The 20,478-nt window shown below is 49.3% G+C and overlaps 2 protein-coding genes across 2 annotated transcripts in view; one reads left to right on the top strand and one right to left on the bottom strand.

Annotated features, from left to right (window-relative positions):
* LOC144934526 (hyccin 2-like) overlaps nt 1-11,644 on the bottom strand; it is a 34,408-nt gene extending 22,764 nt beyond the window's left edge. The window contains exon 1 of the mRNA XM_078860398.1: nt 11,557-11,644. The gene's annotated coding sequence lies outside the window, so the exon portion shown is untranslated. The remainder of the gene's footprint in view (nt 1-11,556) is intronic.
* On the top strand, nt 11,599-18,777 carry MRPL10 (mitochondrial ribosomal protein L10). The gene is made up of 6 exons (XM_078860400.1): nt 11,599-11,687; nt 11,792-11,946; nt 15,851-16,014; nt 16,542-16,706; nt 16,834-16,978; nt 17,668-18,777. The coding sequence occupies exons 2-6, from the start codon at nt 11,844-11,846 to the stop codon at nt 17,886-17,888; spliced, it is 798 nt and encodes a 265-aa protein (XP_078716526.1). The 5' UTR covers nt 11,599-11,687; nt 11,792-11,843; the 3' UTR covers nt 17,889-18,777.
* Nucleotides 18,778-20,478: the final 1,701 nt, after the last annotated feature.

Below are 20,478 nucleotides of genomic sequence, written 5' to 3'. Positions count from 1 at the left end.
AGATAGAAGCCAGTCACTGCCGCTGTGTGAGTCAGTCCACTGCTAGAGAGATAGAAGCCAGTCACTGCCTCTGTGTGAGTCAGTCCACTGCTAGATAGATAGAAGCCAGTCACTGCCGCTGTGTGAGTCAGTCCACTGCTAAATAGATAGAAGCCAGTCACTGCCGCTGTGTGAGTCAGTCCACTGCTAAATAGATAGAAGCCAGTCACTGCCGCTGTGTGAGTCAGTCCACTGCTAAATAGATAGAAGCCAGTCACTGCCGCTGTGTGAGTCAGTCCACTGCTAAATGGATAGAAGCCAGTCACTGCCGCTGTGTGAGTCAGTCCACTGCTAGATAGATAGAAGCCAGTCACTGCCGCTGTGTGAGTCAGTCCACTGCTAGAGAGATAGAAGCCAGTCACTGCCGCTGTGTGAGTCAGTCCACTGCTAAATAGATAGAAGCCAGTCACTGCCGCTGTGTGAGTCAGTCCACTGCTAGATGGATAGAAGCCAGTCACTGCCGCTGTGTGAGTCAGTCCACTGCTAAATAGATAAAAGCCAGTCACTGCCGCTGTGAGTCAGTCCACTGCTAGATAGATAGAAGCCAGTCACTGTCGCTGTGTGAGTCAGTCCACTACTAGAGAGATAGAAGCCAGTCACTGCCGCTGTATGAGTCAGTCCACTGCTAGAGAGATAGAAGCCAGTCACTGCCGCTGTATGAGTCAGTCCACTACTAGATAGAAGCCAGTCACTGCCGCTGTATGAGTCAGTCCACTGCTAGAGAGATAGAAGCCAGTCACTGCCGCTGTGTGAGTCAGTCCACTGCTAGAGAGATAGAAGCCAGTCACTGTCGCTGTGTGAGTCAGTCCACTGCTAGATGGATAGAAGCGAGTCACTGCCGCTGTGTGAGTCAGTCCACTGCTAGAGAGATAGAAGCCAGTCACTGCCGCTGTGTGAGTCAGTCCACTGCTAGATGGATAGAAGCCAGTCACTGCCGCTGTGTGAGTTAGTCCACTGCTAGAGAGATAGAAGCCAGTCACTGCCGCTGTGTGAGTCAGTCCACTGCTAGATGGATAGAAGCCAGTCACTGCCGCTGTGTGAGTCAGTCCACTGCTAGATGGATAGAAGCCAGTCACTGCCGCTGTGTGAGTCAGTCCACTACTAGAGAGATAGAAGCCAGTCACTGCCGCTGTGTGAGTCAGTCCACTGCTAGAGAGATAGAAGCCAGTCACTGCCGCTGTGTGAGTCAGTCCACTGCTAGATGGATAGAAGCCAGTCACTGCCACTGTGTGAGTCAGTCCACTGCTAGATGGATAGAAGCCAGTCACTGCCGCTGTGTGAGTCAGTCCACTGCTAGATGGATAGAAGCCAGTCACTGCCGCTGTGTGAGTCAGTCCACTACTAGATGGATAGAAGCGAGTCACTGCCGCTGTGTGAGTCAGTCCACTGCTAGATGGATAGAAGCGAGTCACTGCCGCTGTGTGAGTCAGTCCACTGCTAGATGGATAGAAGCCAGTCACTGTCGCTGTGTGAGTCAGTCCACTACTAGATAGAAGCCAGTCACTGCCGCTGTATGAGTCAGTCCACTGCTAGAGAGATAGAAGCCAGTCACTGCCGCTGTACGAGTCAGTCCACTACTAGATAGAAGCCAGTCACTGCCGCTGTATGAGTCAGTCCACTGCTAAATAGATAGAAGCCAGTCACTGCAGCTGTGTGAGTCAGTCCACTGCTAGATAGATAGAAGCCAGTCACTGCCGCTGTGTGAGTCAGTCCACTGCTAAATAGATAGAAGCCAGTCACTGCCGCTGTGTGAGTCAGTCCACTGCTAAATAGATAGAAGCCAGTCACTGCCGCTGTGTGAGTCAGTCCACTGCTAGATAGATAGAAGCCAGTCACTGCCGCTGTGCGAGTCAGTCCACTGCTAAATAGATAGAAGCCAGTCACTGCCGCTGTGTGAGTCAGTCCACTGCTAGATAGATAGAAGCCAGTCACTGCCGCTGTGTGAGTCAGTCCACTGCTAGATGGATAGAAGCCAGTCACTGCCGCTGTGTGAGTCAGTCCACTGCTAGAGAGATAGAAGCCAGTCACTGCCTCTGTGTGAGTCAGTCCACTGCTAGATAGAAGCCAGTCACTGCCGCTGTGTGAGTCAGTCCACTGCTAAATAGATAGAAGCCAGTCACTGCCGCTGTGTGAGTCAGTCCACTGCTAGATGGATAGAAGCCAGTCACTGTCGCTGTGTGAGTCAGTCCACTACTAGAGAGATAGAAGCCAGTCACTGCCGCTGTATGAGTCAGTCCACTACTAGATAGAAGCCAGTCACTGCCGCTGTATGAGTCAGTAAACTGCTAGAGAGATAGAAGCCAGTCACTGCCGCTGTGTGAGTCAGTCCACTGCTAGATGGATAGAAGCCAGTCACTGCCGCTGTGTGAGTCAGTCCACTGCTAGATGGATAGAAGCCAGTCACTGTCGCTGTGTGAGTCAGTCCACTGCTAGATGGATAGAAGCCAGTCACTGCCGCTGTGTGAGTCAGTCCACTGCTAGAGAGATAGAAGCCAGTCACTGCCGCTGTGTGAGTCAGTCCACTGCTAGATGGATAGAAGCCAGTCACTGCCGCTGTGTCAGTCCACTGCTAGATGGATAGAAGCGAGTCACTGCCGCTGTGTGAGTCAGTCCACTGATAGAGAGATAGAAGCCAGTCACTGCCGCTGTATGAGTCAGTCCACTGCTGGATAGATAGAAGCCAGTCACTGCCACTGTGTGAGTCAGTCCACTGCTAAATAGATAGAAGCCAGTCACTGTCGCTGTGTGAGTCAGTCCACTACTAGAGAGATAGAAGCCAGTCACTGCCGCTGTATGAGTCAGTCCACTGCTGGATAGATAGAAGCCAGTCACTGCCGCTTTGTGAGTCAGTCCACTGCTAGAGAGATAGAAGCCAGTCACTGCCGCTGTGTGAGTCAGTCCACTGCTAGATAGATAGAAGCCAGTCACTGCCGCTGTGTGAGTCAGTCCACTGCTAGAGAGATAGAAGCCAGTCACTTCCGCTGTGTGAGTCAGTCCACTGCTAAATAGATAGAAGCCAGTCACTGCCGCTGTGTGAGTCAGTCCACTGCTAGAGAGATAGAAGCCAGTCACTGCCGCTGTGTGAGTCAGTCCACTGCTAGATAGATAGAAGCCAGTCCCTGCCGCTGTGTGAGTCAGTCCACTGCTAGATAGATAGAAGCCAGTCACTGCCGCTGTGTGAGTCAGTCCACTGCTAAATAGAAGCCAGTCACTGCCGCTGTGTGAGTCAGTCCACTGCTAGATAGATAGAAGCCAGTCACTGCCGCTGTGTGAGTCAGTCCACTGCTAAATAGAAGCCAGTCACTGTCGCTGTGTAAGTCAGTCCACTGCTAAATAGATAGAAGCCAGTCACTGCCGCTGTGTGAGTCAGTCCACTGCTAGAGAGATAGAAGCCAGTCACTGCCGCTGTGTGAGTCAGTCCACTGCTAGATGGATAGAAGCCAGTCACTGCCGCTGTGTGAGTCAGTCCACTGCTAGATGGATAGAAGCCAGTCACTGTCGCTGTGTAAGTCAGTCCACTACTAGATAAAAGCCAGTCACTGCCGCTGTATGAGTCAGTCCACTACTAGATAAAAGCCAGTCACTGCCGCTGTATGAGTCAGTCCACTGCTAGATGGATAGAAGCCAGTCACTGCCGCTGTGTGAGTCAGTCCACTGCTAGATGGATAGAAGCCAGTCACTGTCGCTGTGTGAGTCCACTGCTAGAGAGATAGAAGCCAGTCACTGCCGCTGTGTGAGTCAGTCCACTGCTAGATGGATAGAAGCCAGTCACTGCCGCTGTGTGAGTCAGTCCACTGCTAGATGGATAGAAGCCAGTCACTGTCGCTGTGTAAGTCAGTCCACTACTAGAGAGATAGAAGCCAGTCACTGCCGCTGTATGAGTCAGTCCACTACTAGATAAAAGCCAGTCACTGCCGCTGTATGAGTCAGTCCACTGCTAGATGGATAGAAGCCAGTCACTGCCGCTGTGTGAGTCAGTCCACTGCTAGATGGATAGAAGCCAGTCACTGTCGCTGTGTGAGTCAGTCCACTGCTAGAGAGATAGAAGCCAGTCACTGCCGCTGTGTGAGTCAGTCCACTGCTAGAGAGATAGAAGCCAGTCACTGCCGCTGTGTGAGTCAGTCCACTACTAGATGGATAGAAGCGAGTCACTGCCGCTGTGTGAGTCAGTCCACTGCTAGATGGATAGAAGCGAGTCACTGCCGCTGTGTGAGTCAGTCCACTGCTAGATGGATAGAAGCCAGTCACTGTCGCTGTGTGAGTCAGTCCACTACTAGATAGAAGCCAGTCACTGCCGCTGTATGAGTCAGTCCACTGCTAGAGAGATAGAAGCCAGTCACTGCCGCTGTACGAGTCAGTCCACTACTAGATAGAAGCCAGTCACTGCCGCTGTATGAGTCAGTCCACTGCTAAATAGATAGAAGCCAGTCACTGCAGCTGTGTGAGTCAGTCCACTGCTAGATAGATAGAAGCCAGTCACTGCCGCTGTGTGAGTCAGTCCACTGCTAAATAGATAGAAGCCAGTCACTGCCGCTGTGTGAGTCAGTCCACTGCTAAATAGATAGAAGCCAGTCACTGCCGCTGTGTGAGTCAGTCCACTGCTAGATAGATAGAAGCCAGTCACTGCCGCTGTGCGAGTCAGTCCACTGCTAAATAGATAGAAGCCAGTCACTGCCGCTGTGTGAGTCAGTCCACTGCTAGATAGATAGAAGCCAGTCACTGCCGCTGTGTGAGTCAGTCCACTGCTAGATGGATAGAAGCCAGTCACTGCCGCTGTGTGAGTCAGTCCACTGCTAGAGAGATAGAAGCCAGTCACTGCCTCTGTGTGAGTCAGTCCACTGCTAGATAGAAGCCAGTCACTGCCGCTGTGTGAGTCAGTCCACTGCTAAATAGATAGAAGCCAGTCACTGCCGCTGTGTGAGTCAGTCCACTGCTAGATGGATAGAAGCCAGTCACTGTCGCTGTGTGAGTCAGTCCACTACTAGAGAGATAGAAGCCAGTCACTGCCGCTGTATGAGTCAGTCCACTACTAGATAGAAGCCAGTCACTGCCGCTGTATGAGTCAGTCCACTGCTAGAGAGATAGAAGCCAGTCACTGCCGCTGTATGAGTCAGTCCACTACTAGATAGAAGCCAGTCACTGCCACTGTATGAGTCAGTAAACTGCTAGAGAGATAGAAGCCAGTCACTGCCGCTGTGTGAGTCAGTCCACTGCTAGATGGATAGAAGCCAGTCACTGCCGCTGTGTGAGTCAGTCCACTGCTAGATGGATAGAAGCCAGTCACTGCCGCTGTATGAGTCAGTCCACTGCTAGATGGATAGAAGCCAGTCACTGCCGCTGTATGAGTCAGTCCACTACTAGATAGAAGCCAGTCACTGCCGCTGTATGAGTCAGTCCACTGCTAGAGAGATAGAAGCCAGTCACTGCCGCTGTATGAGTCAGTCCACTACTAGATAGAAGCCAGTCACTGCCACTGTATGAGTCAGTAAACTGCTAGAGAGATAGAAGCCAGTCACTGCCGCTGTGTGAGTCAGTCCACTGCTAGATGGATAGAAGCCAGTCACTGCCGCTGTGTGAGTCAGTCCACTGCTAGATGGATAGAAGCCAGTCACTGCCGCTGTGTCAGTCCACTGCTAGATGGATAGAAGCGAGTCACTGCCGCTGTGTGAGTCAGTCCACTGATAGAGAGATAGAAGCCAGTCACTGCCGCTGTATGAGTCAGTCCACTGCTGGATAGATAGAAGCCAGTCACTGCCACTGTGTGAGTCAGTCCACTGCTAAATAGATAGAAGCCAGTCACTGTCGCTGTGTGAGTCAGTCCACTACTAGAGAGATAGAAGCCAGTCACTGCCGCTGTATGAGTCAGTCCACTGCTGGATAGATAGAAGCCAGTCACTGCCGCTGTGTGAGTCAGTCCACTGCTAGAGAGATAGAAGCCAGTCACTGCCGCTGTGTGAGTCAGTCCACTGCTAGATAGATAGAAGCCAGTCACTGCCGCTGTGTGAGTCAGTCCACTGCTAGAGAGATAGAAGCCAGTCACTTCCGCTGTGTGAGTCAGTCCACTGCTAAATAGATAGAAGCCAGTCACTGCCGCTGTGTGAGTCAGTCCACTGCTAGAGAGATAGAAGCCAGTCACTGCCGCTGTGTGAGTCAGTCCACTGCTAGATAGATAGAAGCCAGTCCCTGCCGCTGTGTGAGTCAGTCCACTGCTAAATAGAAGCCAGTCACTGCCGCTGTGTGAGTCAGTCCACTGCTAGATAGATAGAAGCCAGTCACTGCCGCTGTGTGAGTCAGTCCACTGCTAAATAGAAGCCAGTCACTGTCGCTGTGTAAGTCAGTCCACTGCTAAATAGATAGAAGCCAGTCACTGCCGCTGTGTGAGTCAGTCCACTGCTAGAGAGATAGAAGCCAGTCACTGCCGCTGTGTGAGTCAGTCCACTGCTAGATGGATAGAAGCCAGTCACTGCCGCTGTGTGAGTCAGTCCACTGCTAGATGGATAGAAGCCAGTCACTGTCGCTGTGTAAGTCAGTCCACTACTAGAGAGATAGAAGCCAGTCACTGCCGCTGTATGAGTCAGTCCACTGCTAGATGGATAGAAGCCAGTCACTGTCGCTGTGTGAGTCCACTGCTAGAGAGATAGAAGCCAGTCACTGTCGCTGTGTGAGTCAGTCCACTGCTAGATGGATAGAAGCCAGTCACTGCCGCTGTGTGAGTCAGTCCACTGCTAGATGGATAGAAGCCAGTCACTGTCGCTGTGTGAGTCCACTGCTAGAGAGATAGAAGCCAGTCACTGCCGCTGTGTGAGTCAGTCCACTGCTAGATGGATAGAAGCCAGTCACTGTCGCTGTGTGAGTCCACTGCTAGAGAGATAGAAGCCAGTCACTGCCGCTGTGTGAGTCAGTCCACTGCTAGATGGATAGAAGCCAGTCACTGCCGCTGTGTGAGTCAGTCCACTGCTAGATGGATAGAAGCCAGTCACTGTCGCTGTGTAAGTCAGTCCACTACTAGAGAGATAGAAGCCAGTCACTGCCGCTGTATGAGTCAGTCCACTACTAGATAAAAGCCAGTCACTGCCGCTGTATGAGTCAGTCCACTGCTAGATGGATAGAAGCCAGTCACTGCCGCTGTGTGAGTCAGTCCACTGCTAAATAGAAGCCAGTCACTGCCGCTGTGTGAGTCAGTCCACTGCTAGATAGATAGAAGCCAGTCACTGCCGCTGTGTGAGTCAGTCCACTGCTAAATAGAAGCCAGTCACTGTCGCTGTGTAAGTCAGTCCACTGCTAAATAGATAGAAGCCAGTCACTGCCGCTGTGTGAGTCAGTCCACTGCTAGAGAGATAGAAGCCAGTCACTGCCGCTGTGTGAGTCAGTCCACTGCTAGATGGATAGAAGCCAGTCACTGCCGCTGTGTGAGTCAGTCCACTGCTAGATGGATAGAAGCCAGTCACTGTCGCTGTGTAAGTCAGTCCACTACTAGATAAAAGCCAGTCACTGCCGCTGTATGAGTCAGTCCACTACTAGATAAAAGCCAGTCACTGCCGCTGTATGAGTCAGTCCACTGCTAGATGGATAGAAGCCAGTCACTGCCGCTGTGTGAGTCAGTCCACTGCTAGATGGATAGAAGCCAGTCACTGTCGCTGTGTGAGTCCACTGCTAGAGAGATAGAAGCCAGTCACTGCCGCTGTGTGAGTCAGTCCACTGCTAGATGGATAGAAGCCAGTCACTGCCGCTGTGTGAGTCAGTCCACTGCTAGATGGATAGAAGCCAGTCACTGTCGCTGTGTAAGTCAGTCCACTACTAGAGAGATAGAAGCCAGTCACTGCCGCTGTATGAGTCAGTCCACTACTAGATAAAAGCCAGTCACTGCCGCTGTATGAGTCAGTCCACTGCTAGATGGATAGAAGCCAGTCACTGCCGCTGTGTGAGTCAGTCCACTGCTAGATGGATAGAAGCCAGTCACTGTCGCTGTGTGAGTCAGTCCACTGCTAGAGAGATAGAAGCCAGTCACTGCCGCTGTGTGAGTCAGTCCACTGCTAGAGAGATAGAAGCCAGTCACTGCCGCTGTGTGAGTCAGTCCACTACTAGATGGATAGAAGCGAGTCACTGCCGCTGTGTGAGTCAGTCCACTGCTAGATGGATAGAAGCGAGTCACTGCCGCTGTGTGAGTCAGTCCACTGCTAGATGGATAGAAGCCAGTCACTGTCGCTGTGTGAGTCAGTCCACTACTAGATAGAAGCCAGTCACTGCCGCTGTATGAGTCAGTCCACTGCTAGAGAGATAGAAGCCAGTCACTGCCGCTGTACGAGTCAGTCCACTACTAGATAGAAGCCAGTCACTGCCGCTGTATGAGTCAGTCCACTGCTAAATAGATAGAAGCCAGTCACTGCAGCTGTGTGAGTCAGTCCACTGCTAGATAGATAGAAGCCAGTCACTGCCGCTGTGTGAGTCAGTCCACTGCTAAATAGATAGAAGCCAGTCACTGCCGCTGTGTGAGTCAGTCCACTGCTAAATAGATAGAAGCCAGTCACTGCCGCTGTGTGAGTCAGTCCACTGCTAGATAGATAGAAGCCAGTCACTGCCGCTGTGCGAGTCAGTCCACTGCTAAATAGATAGAAGCCAGTCACTGCCGCTGTGTGAGTCAGTCCACTGCTAGATAGATAGAAGCCAGTCACTGCCGCTGTGTGAGTCAGTCCACTGCTAGATGGATAGAAGCCAGTCACTGCCGCTGTGTGAGTCAGTCCACTGCTAGAGAGATAGAAGCCAGTCACTGCCTCTGTGTGAGTCAGTCCACTGCTAGATAGAAGCCAGTCACTGCCGCTGTGTGAGTCAGTCCACTGCTAAATAGATAGAAGCCAGTCACTGCCGCTGTGTGAGTCAGTCCACTGCTAGATGGATAGAAGCCAGTCACTGTCGCTGTGTGAGTCAGTCCACTACTAGAGAGATAGAAGCCAGTCACTGCCGCTGTATGAGTCAGTCCACTACTAGATAGAAGCCAGTCACTGCCGCTGTATGAGTCAGTCCACTGCTAGAGAGATAGAAGCCAGTCACTGCCGCTGTATGAGTCAGTCCACTACTAGATAGAAGCCAGTCACTGCCACTGTATGAGTCAGTAAACTGCTAGAGAGATAGAAGCCAGTCACTGCCGCTGTGTGAGTCAGTCCACTGCTAGATGGATAGAAGCCAGTCACTGCCGCTGTGTGAGTCAGTCCACTGCTAGATGGATAGAAGCCAGTCACTGCCGCTGTATGAGTCAGTCCACTGCTAGATGGATAGAAGCCAGTCACTGCCGCTGTATGAGTCAGTCCACTACTAGATAGAAGCCAGTCACTGCCGCTGTATGAGTCAGTCCACTGCTAGAGAGATAGAAGCCAGTCACTGCCGCTGTATGAGTCAGTCCACTACTAGATAGAAGCCAGTCACTGCCACTGTATGAGTCAGTAAACTGCTAGAGAGATAGAAGCCAGTCACTGCCGCTGTGTGAGTCAGTCCACTGCTAGATGGATAGAAGCCAGTCACTGCCGCTGTGTGAGTCAGTCCACTGCTAGATGGATAGAAGCCAGTCACTGCCGCTGTGTCAGTCCACTGCTAGATGGATAGAAGCGAGTCACTGCCGCTGTGTGAGTCAGTCCACTGATAGAGAGATAGAAGCCAGTCACTGCCGCTGTATGAGTCAGTCCACTGCTGGATAGATAGAAGCCAGTCACTGCCACTGTGTGAGTCAGTCCACTGCTAAATAGATAGAAGCCAGTCACTGTCGCTGTGTGAGTCAGTCCACTACTAGAGAGATAGAAGCCAGTCACTGCCGCTGTATGAGTCAGTCCACTGCTGGATAGATAGAAGCCAGTCACTGCCGCTGTGTGAGTCAGTCCACTGCTAGAGAGATAGAAGCCAGTCACTGCCGCTGTGTGAGTCAGTCCACTGCTAGATAGATAGAAGCCAGTCACTGCCGCTGTGTGAGTCAGTCCACTGCTAGAGAGATAGAAGCCAGTCACTTCCGCTGTGTGAGTCAGTCCACTGCTAAATAGATAGAAGCCAGTCACTGCCGCTGTGTGAGTCAGTCCACTGCTAGAGAGATAGAAGCCAGTCACTGCCGCTGTGTGAGTCAGTCCACTGCTAGATAGATAGAAGCCAGTCCCTGCCGCTGTGTGAGTCAGTCCACTGCTAAATAGAAGCCAGTCACTGCCGCTGTGTGAGTCAGTCCACTGCTAGATAGATAGAAGCCAGTCACTGCCGCTGTGTGAGTCAGTCCACTGCTAAATAGAAGCCAGTCACTGTCGCTGTGTAAGTCAGTCCACTGCTAAATAGATAGAAGCCAGTCACTGCCGCTGTGTGAGTCAGTCCACTGCTAGAGAGATAGAAGCCAGTCACTGCCGCTGTGTGAGTCAGTCCACTGCTAGATGGATAGAAGCCAGTCACTGCCGCTGTGTGAGTCAGTCCACTGCTAGATGGATAGAAGCCAGTCACTGTCGCTGTGTAAGTCAGTCCACTACTAGAGAGATAGAAGCCAGTCACTGCCGCTGTATGAGTCAGTCCACTGCTAGATGGATAGAAGCCAGTCACTGTCGCTGTGTGAGTCCACTGCTAGAGAGATAGAAGCCAGTCACTGTCGCTGTGTGAGTCAGTCCACTGCTAGATGGATAGAAGCCAGTCACTGCCGCTGTGTGAGTCAGTCCACTGCTAGATGGATAGAAGCCAGTCACTGTCGCTGTGTGAGTCCACTGCTAGAGAGATAGAAGCCAGTCACTGCCGCTGTGTGAGTCAGTCCACTGCTAGATGGATAGAAGCCAGTCACTGTCGCTGTGTGAGTCCACTGCTAGAGAGATAGAAGCCAGTCACTGCCGCTGTGTGAGTCAGTCCACTGCTAGATGGATAGAAGCCAGTCACTGCCGCTGTGTGAGTCAGTCCACTGCTAGATGGATAGAAGCCAGTCACTGTCGCTGTGTAAGTCAGTCCACTACTAGAGAGATAGAAGCCAGTCACTGCCGCTGTATGAGTCAGTCCACTACTAGATAAAAGCCAGTCACTGCCGCTGTATGAGTCAGTCCACTGCTAGATGGATAGAAGCCAGTCACTGCCGCTGTGTGAGTCAGTCCACTGCTAGATGGATAGAAGCCAGTCACTGTCGCTGTGTGAGTCAGTCCACTGCTAGAGAGATAGAAGCCAGTCACTGCCGCTGTGTGAGTCAGTCCACTGCTAGAGAGATAGAAGCCAGTCACTGCCGCTGTGTGAGTCAGTCCACTGTTAGAGAGATAGAAGCCAGTCACTGCCGCTGTGTGAGTCAGTCCACTGCTAGATGGATGCAAATCGCAATGATAAAAATAGCCAGAGCCTTTTACATTCCGTACAACGTGTCGACCGAGACGGCCCCAACTCCGCGCTCCCATTGGTCAGCGACGCTGGCGAGCTGCAACCCCTCAGCCAGTCAGAGGCCTCGCGACGCCCATCCACTCTGCGAAATCTAAACCGAGATTAACCCCACCCCCCCCTACACCCTAACACGAGACCGCCGAAACTCACCTGGGGCCTCTGCGACTCGTCCCCACGCCGCGACGAAACATTCGCCAGAGACGAACGGCGACACAAGCGATGAGATAACAGCGCTGCGGCGGCGGCCGCGACATAAATAATGCAGCGGAGGCGGGAAGGGGGTGAGGCGTGAGGGGGGAGGGGAAACCCGAAGCCGCGCGCCACGCGCCGCAGCCGTCGCCGCTGAAACTGTTTTTGAGTTTGTTTTGTTTTTTTGGTCCAATAGGAGGCGGGCTTACTCAGAAGGCGAAGCGCCGATTGGTCGAGACGCGTGGCCAATGGGAAGCGCGGACGTTGTGGGAGGTGATGCGTGGTGGGGGGGGTTACTTCCCCGGAGTAAGATGGCGACCTTCACGAGGAGCGGGTTGGCGTGGGCCCGCGGTGCGTTCATCTCTGTGTCTGTGTGTGTTCCGAGTGGGGTGTTTGTGTATAAGCGTCCGTAATTAAACTGCTCATTGTTGAACGTTTGGTCGCATAGAGGGGGCTAAACGGGCACGACCGTGGGCTGGACTGAGAGACGGAGCTGATGCGGTTACAGGAGGCTGTGGAGCTGAGTGGACATGCGGACGACTGGTAACCAGCGGTGTCGAGATCGACCTCTGTGGAGGAGGCTCGTGAAGGTCGCTGCTGCTGGGCAGTTGAAGGCAGTCGCCCTCCAGCAACAACGGGGAGGGTAGAGGAGCGACGCTCACAACAACGGGCGGAGCACCGGGCGGATAAAACGCAACAAAGTTGGCACAGTAGGCGGTACAGCTGGTGGTGCATCTACCGGTCATCTCAGTCAGCCGACCCATGGCACCTGCTGGGTCTGGCCCGAGACATCCTTGTCAGCGAGCCTTGGACACTTCACGTGCGAAGTAGTGGCCGTGTTCGCTTATCTCGTATCGCAATTGGTCGAGGAGTTCGAGCTGGCATGCAGGCAGCGTCGTGAGTGAGCTGTCATGACTAATACCGCACAAGCAAATTGCATGTTACTTGGCTAAGAGGTCTGTCCGCATATGCGCATATACGACCTACAGTATTTGGCAATCCACTGCTGGACGAAAGGCTGCCTACGCCGTGCGGATTTGTGGGGGTTTAACCATTCTTGACGCCTGTCACTGGGTGAGTGATGACAGTACAGCACTGATTTGACTCCACTGCCCAGAACGTGGCCCCGCGAACATATAACAACAGCTTGTTTTTTTTCCCCCACGGTCGTCATCCATCCAAGCATTATTCGGACTCAAACCTGCTTAACCTTCGAGATCTGACGAGATTGGCGCATTAATTGGGCGGCAGGATGGCGCAGTGTTAACACTTGTGGCTGACAGCAAGGAGGTTGTTGGGTTTGATTCACGACCAGAGGTCGCAACCGGGTACCCGTACCCTACCCGATACCCGGCTACCCGTATCCGGCCGGGTACGGGTACCCGTTTGCGACCCTGGTGCGGCCGGGTACGGGTAGACCGTGAGTCACTGGTGAGTAACTGTTTGTCACTCATTTCCCAACGTTTTGTCTCTTCTCACAATTCAAGTTCCTAGAATCAACCCACCCGCGCCTGGAACATGGCTTCATCCCAGAGGTCGCAATCAGGTACCCGTACCCGGCCGGGTACGTGTAGGTTACGGGTACGGCCGGGTAACGTGTACCCGTTTGCGACCCTGGTGCGGCCGGGTACGGGTAAGGAATCAAAACCCGTTTGCGACCACTGTTCACGACTCAGGCACTTTTCTTCGTGGGACCCCCCCCCTCTTGCTCTGAATGGGTTTCCTCCCAAGCTCTCTAGCTTCCACCCATGGCTTAAACAACTCGTACAATGTAACTGTTATTGGCCTAACATCCCAATGCTAGAACGTTACCTGCAAATTACTCGTGCGATTCACTTATTGATATAACTTTTGCGTAAAACTTGGCAGTACTCTCCCGAAAGTCTTGAGACTCAGGCTTTGTTGAGCAAACGGGCGTAATCATTCCGGGTGAGGTGGTCATAGGCTTGTCGGAATCTTTATTTATCCTTGAGAAATCAGATAAGATGTGAAGCTCTTTTTCACCGATGTCAAGCAGGGTTAGGGCAGAAAGTTACAACAAACACTACAAAACTATAGGTTTGCAAAATATAGGAAAGGTAAGAAAATCACTAAACAAAAATTTTACCCGCTAAAGCTCACTGAGCCATTAGTTATTTTTCAGAACCGGTCTTTGCCACAAATGATAACTCAAGTGGCTCATGTATAGCAGCCAAGTAATGTAAACGCATGTTTCTTAATGTGGATGGAACAACCCTGAGGATTCCTCCGGAATAAACACAGATTCTAATAGGATCATCAGTAGCATGACAGTCGTTGTTAGGTCAAGACGAGCACTGCCAGCGCATTTGCGGGGGATACGGGGCCGTGGTGGCCGAGTGACTGAAGGGGAGGCTTCACAATATGGGACCCATGTTGTAGCTGCTCGCCCCCGAACTATAAATGCCTTGGTAGTGCATTGTCTTTGTGCTGTTCACCTTTTGGCGTTCTCTGGTCTTGTTTCTAAAGAAAGCTGTCTCTTGTGTAGACCAATCAGTTTCAAAGACAATGCATATATATTACCGGAGCATGTTTTTTTTGCATGTTCACCACTAGTACGTGTGATTAATGCAGACGGGATTCCTTGTAAAATGTTTCTGTTTGGTGTTTTAACATCTTAACACCCGTTTTATTGCCAGAAAGGGTAAAACCTATTGTTATAGGGAGGATTGACGTTGGCATGCACGAACCCGAATCAATGCTGTGTGGGGGATGCGGGTGACGTTATCACGCAGGCGTGCGTGGTGACGTCACTGCCGTGCACTTGCCCGCCCGACAGCCAGCAAAACTTTATTGTAGTATCTACCGTGCAATATCTTATGGCAGTGTGATTTACGATCACGTGAAAATTGACATTACAACTGTTGAGATGCATTTTTTAATAGGGACATTTTGTATTGAAATTGAATTGAAAAAAATGTACCAATTGATGGAATTATACTTAAAACGTCTAAAAATGGATAAAAACATTATTACACTACTCTTGAGTCCCTAATTGATTTGGGGAATTAGTTTCACCGCTCGGGTCCATATGCACAACACTTTCCCGAGATGTTATTAAGTCTAGTAATTATGCGAAGTGGTATAGGTTTTGCTTGTTGCCTCTCACCAAAATTGGTTTAAGATTTAAAACCCTGCTCATAGTGATGTCGGTTGTTTTTCATCAGCTTAGTAGTTGTGATAGTGGTTTGTACATTTAATATATTAGCATTACTGTGAGGTTTAGTGGCAAAAGCTGACATTTACTTAAATGAGAAAAATGCCCAAAGTGCTGTACGTTGTGCCTCTGCAAGTCTTGCGTTAATGGATTTGTTCTTATATTTTATCCTCTATACAATTGCAGTACCTTTCCTCCATGGCACTAATGTGTGTGGTGGTGACAGTGGTTAACGCACTGCACTTTGAGTTTAGCGACCTGAGTAATATTTGCAGCGACCACTCATCTCGATGACGAATTCTATCTGCACAGTTTTGATAGACCTAGGTTTATTGAGATAAATATGGCCTGTCCCTGCCTACCCCCCATTTCACCAATTCCCTCTTAGCAGTATGGCAAATAATCTCCAGATTGATACAGCATGGGGAGGCCTTTGTCTGGCAGTGCATTGAAAAAGGGCTGTACAATATTAGTTTTACTCATGTGTATATGGAGCATTGTGGCCATTGCTGAATTACAGCTCGTCGGATTCCTCCAGGATAAATAAAGATTCTGATTCTGAAATTCAGTAATACAATATGGATCCTCACGCATATCGCATGCAAGGCAATTGGTACTGTTTGAAAAACTAATTTTGAGATTTCACTTGCTGACGACTTGTCAATATGTAAATAGCCATCCATGAGGTGTAATGTGATGTGTGAGGTACAAGTTTCTATCTTTTATCAATCCACTCCCGGGATAAAGGCCACGCTACATCGTGCGAGTCGTGAGGGTTATTTCACCATACTTCACGATGCTGGTTATGGAGGTGTGGGGAGCATCGATGTGGGAGCAAAACAGTTCAGTACAGCACTGGATTATGCTGCACCACCCGCTTCTGCCCACAATATAGCCCCAAAGCCGCTGATAATGCCTGTTGTGTATGGGGGTCGCCCATCCAAGCACTATTGAGGCCCATACCCACTTGGATTCTGACATCTGATGAGATTGGGTGCATTTTACATGTTTTTGGTCATTGACGTGTGAAATACGGTTGAATAATTTGCTCTGCTTTGTTTTTGTGGGGTCGACCCACAGGCTGGGTTCCGCGGCTGGAGTTTGTGAGAAACGCCAGGGCAGTGACGCGCCACAAACGGCCCATTCCACACTTGAAGCAAAAAGTGCTCGAGTTGACGAAAGTCATCACTCCAAAGCCACTCGTGCCCCTTAAATGCATCAAGTCTGCCGACGTGATGGAAGAGGTACGTCTTGTCTTATTCCAGGCGTAATGTTTTCGAGTAAGGACAGACATTCTCGTTCCGTTTAATCATCACTGTTGGCTACGTACCGTGCAAAAGAAGTTCAACGTACATACAATGTTCCCCCGGGCATGTTCCCTCCCTTGGATACCACTCCACCGGTAATCTTGACCACTCACCATCATCCCTTCTGGCGACTGTCCTACACAAGCCCGCTTTTGTTAACAGTAAAAATTACGTCAATAACTTTTGATATATTCTCTGACACATATGATCATGTAATGCACAATGCTCATTTGCAGCCCCATGTAAGAATACACTATCTTTGGTCGGGACAAATATGGTAATTTAAACATTGTACCCAAAAGAGATTGCATTTACCATATGGTATTCTTCAAGCATTGTCTATTTGTGATGGCTATGTTGAAAAAAAAAAAACCTATGGTCCATTTGCATCATTTTAAAATATGCAATCCTCAAAGCCATTTTGACCACTGGTTGCATAAGGGATTGCATGTCTGTGAGAGCAGAAGAACAAACTTGAGATGCTGCTGGAAAGGGAGGTGGAGAAGTTGTTCCGTGAAAATCGCATGGTCACCATATGCCAGCTTGGACCGATGAAGGATGAAGACTGGGTGATGTTTAGGCATCACCTTCGAAAGCACGACATTTATGCCAAGATATTTCCAAACAAGGTGACCGCAAATATTTTATAGCGATTGAACGTGTCTAAAATTAAAAATATATCAACAATTGTATTAAAATGTAGTTAGAGGCAAAGCGAATGTTTTTGTTTATTAATAGCACAAAATGTGTTCACAGGTTGTACAGTATTTCCTGAATGACAGCAAATACAAGAACTTGAAACCACTCTTCATTTGCCATAACGTTCTGGTCGTGAGTCATGAACCTCGCGTGCGGGAACTCCTACGAGTGCTGCGTGCAGTCCCACAGGTTATTCTCTTAGGTGAGCACTCCTTAAGGACAATATCGTTGCACCCTTTCTCATACACAGCCAGCTGGTTGGCACAGTGGGGTTAGGTCTTGTGGCTCGTAATTGGAAAGTTGCACTTGCGGGTTGAAATCTCAGTTTGCGGTAGATGTGAGTGTCATCTCTTTGGAGTTGACAAAAACGAGTTCCACTTTGTGGTCGTCCAACAATCGTCCTATAGAGCTGTGGTGGGCAGCAGAGGAAAGTGCATAAAAATCCATTGTTTTACAATGTTTCTACGCACTTAACGTCTGCATTCCCTACCTTCACGTTGACGGTTGTCAAATAACCCCCACAGCCTGCATGGCTTGGGGAGACCCTTATCCGGAAGTGAATTGACAGAGAGGGCTGTGTGTATGTTGTATTTGACAACCTTACCCCTGGCAAAGTAGTGCTTAATTTACAATACTGGCTCGGGGCTGTAAAAACTAAAAGTTAGGCAACACCCCATGCTCGAACAAAGACGGTCACCACATCACACGCTTTCAGATGCGTTTTTGCGGCCGTCTGGAACGCTCTTCCGATATTAGGAAGCCACTGGAGATAAGCGCTTTTAAATATAGATTTATAACTAATTTCTTTAGAACTGCTTTTAAAAACAATAATGTTTACCCGACCTCATAACATTGTCCCATTGTGTAATTTTGTTTTTCCAAACCTCCCAGGGGGCTGCGTAGACGATGTGCTGATGAGCAAGCAAAGTTTGTTGGATTACTCGAAGCTGCCAAAGTTGGAGGTGCTACAGAGCCAACTGGTGGGCACGCTGTCGCACGTGTGCTCGCAGACCAGCTCCGTGCTCCAACAACCTGCTCAGAACCTCACCCAAATATTTCAGCAGCATATCTCACAGCAGACAACGGAGCCAAAGCCTGACGAGTCGAGTTAAAGCGCATTTTACAGTCTTGTCAAAATACCGGCTTAATTCAATTTAAGGGTACCCCGGTAAAATATAAATTTCCTAACAAAACCCTGTTATGTCCATGAGGATCAGATTCATCTAATTTACAATTTGTAATGTTATATGTTCAGAAAAATAAAAAAACTATTTCAAAGTTAACAAAAAAAAAACGTGAACATAATCACAAACTAAATCGGGAATGCACAGTCGAAAGCTACATTACCTCTTCAATACAAAACTGGGACTGCTTGGCACGTGACAGTTTCTGCATATTCCAAAGATGCAGCTAATTAGCAAGTCCGCATTCCCTTGCATACTGTTCTGATGTTTTGATCTTCTGGAGCACATTTTTTTTTGCTAATAAAAAATCACCGTTATTTCGAGGACGTTCTGAATATATCCTACGCTGTCCTCTGCATCTTTAAAGGGCACATTAATGGCAGTAGCATTTTTTGTACATTTGCTCGTGAAAAAAATATTATAACCCTGGAATGTTTATTTTATGAAATAAAAGCCGTGACACGTGATATGTTTCCAGTAATTAATTATTTCATGTTGGGTTAATGCAGTGCTAATAAATATAACTTACTCAAGCACTTATTTGCACAACCCAATTGTAGGGTACATTTAAATTCCGATATTAGGTTATGTGCAAAACTTTAAGCTTATGATCGAATCAAACATGCAAAGTGTATATAATATTTTAAAAAAAGGTCATGGTTTCTTTGCAACAATACCTATTTAAGATGCTGAATATTGGTATTTAGTACTTACATTAAAAGAATGTTTTCATTTATGCTTGTGCAGGAGTGCTTAAGGTAGCTGCATTATAATTATATGATTACGTAGAATATAACAGGATAAAATAGCAAAATATAACACATTTGTGATAATTCGTTCCATATTATTGGCCAGCCAAAGATTTGTTTTCTTTGCCAAAAGGTGTGTTTCCGACACCAAGAAGTAAGGGTGCACCGTACAGCACATTTGACTATCGGACTGAATGCCACGTACCTTGTCTAAGTTTCAGAATCAATTGAAGCTGAATCGTTTTTTTTAATTATCAAGTCTGTCTTATCGCCCCCCCCCCCACCACTATCTAATAACAAGTTCTGTTTACCTCTCTGCCTTTTCTGTCAATGTCTCTCCCTCCGTCTCCCACTATCTCATTGTCTCGTTTTCTGTCTCTTTACGTGAGTCGAGTTTTCCTATTTCTCTCCCCCCCCCCCTGACTCCATATGCCCGATTTAGTTTTTCTCTGCTTATTTCTCGGTGTTTTTCCATCTCCCTTTCTGTTCACTCCTTTGTCTCGGTTTCTCTCCCTTATCCTGTGCTCGCGGTGAGCGCTGTTGTTTCCGCCACTCCTACCTACCCAAGATTAGGGCGACGTGTGGTTTGGCCAATTCTGCAACGTGAGAAATCTGATCCTTAGTCTTCGGTAGGTTGTTCCATCACCCCAGCTACCTGAGCGACCTGCAGCAAGAGGCTGTTTATTTCCTCCTTGTAGCGAGCGACGTCCTTGCGTCCCCGCCGTAACTCGGCCAGGCTCCTCTGCATGTTGTCGTGAGTCCGCACGTTGTCCGCGTAGTCTCTGTTGGTTTCGGAAACCTCCTTGGAGATTGTGGACTCGGTGCGCAGCAGGGCGGCCATCATCTCGTCCAGCCGCGTGCTCATTCCCAGGAAGGCTCTCGCCCGTGTGCTCAACTCGGAAACGAGTCGAGCAGCCTCCTGCACGCTCGTCGGCATGTCCACGCCGCCGTCTTTCATCACTAATGAGAAGTTGTAGCCCTTGAGCTCTATCTTAAGCGCCGTCTCTGTAGGGTTGAAAATAATACAGTACGTAACGGGGGGGGGGGGGGGGAATTTTAGTTGTAAACTCATGGGGACAGTGATGATAAAATGTTATTTGCAGGTTACGTACAAACACGTACAAAATGTAAGATTTTGAAATAGAACTGTTTCATGTAAAAAATGTGAACATTCAATAAAATCTGTTACCATATTCTTTACAAATTCACTGAAACGAACTTGGTATTGTAATATTAATCTGTTAAGCATTTGTGACATGTCAGGTCGTCTTCGTCATGCTGGATGATAGGCTCTTCTGCACATGATAGAATTTCATCGCTTCATTTCTATAGTGGATATCATCTTGGGCACATTAACTTCATTGGCATCCATAACTTTATCTTAACCACCCTCCCATCATCTTTTTTAGCGACATGTTCTGCCCAAGCCCACTTTCTTAACATGTCATATAATAGAAGTACCTAATTATAAGCCATAGCATGATTATGGACACGAGCTTACAGACTTCACTTCTGAAAAATCACAATGCTGGTCACGATGGAGATATCAGTGGTAAGAAAAATAGTGGATGACAAAGGCGAGTTCGTGTGCTCAAACGCGACCAGCATTGTTCAACTCCATCGCCGACGTCCGAGCCAATATTCCCAATCGGACAAAATGCCCCTCGCGGCATCTCTCACCGTGCCGGAGCTCCAGGTTGCGGAGGCACTCGGCAAGCCCGTGCTGGCTGGTGGCGGTGCCACAGCACGCGCTCTTGCAGAGGTCATGC

This window comes from Lampetra fluviatilis, chromosome 10, assembly GCF_964198595.1.
Source record: "Lampetra fluviatilis chromosome 10, kcLamFluv1.1, whole genome shotgun sequence".
NCBI classification, from domain to species: domain Eukaryota; kingdom Metazoa; phylum Chordata; class Hyperoartia; order Petromyzontiformes; family Petromyzontidae; genus Lampetra; species Lampetra fluviatilis.
The sequence above is the reverse complement of the archived record's forward strand: the minus strand, read 5'-3'. Positions and strand labels throughout refer to the sequence as shown.

Coding starts and splice junctions, on each gene's coding strand:
- MRPL10 (XM_078860400.1), top strand. CDS start 11,844: ATGGGAAGCGCGGACGTTGTGGGAGGTGATGCGTGGTGGGGGGGGTTA. Junction 11,947..15,850: donor CGGGTTGGCGTGGGCCCGCG/GTGCGTTCATCT, acceptor GTCGACCCACAG/GCTGGGTTCCGCGGCTGGAG. Junction 16,979..17,667: donor CCCACAGGTTATTCTCTTAG/GTGAGCACTCCT, acceptor CAAACCTCCCAG/GGGGCTGCGTAGACGATGTG.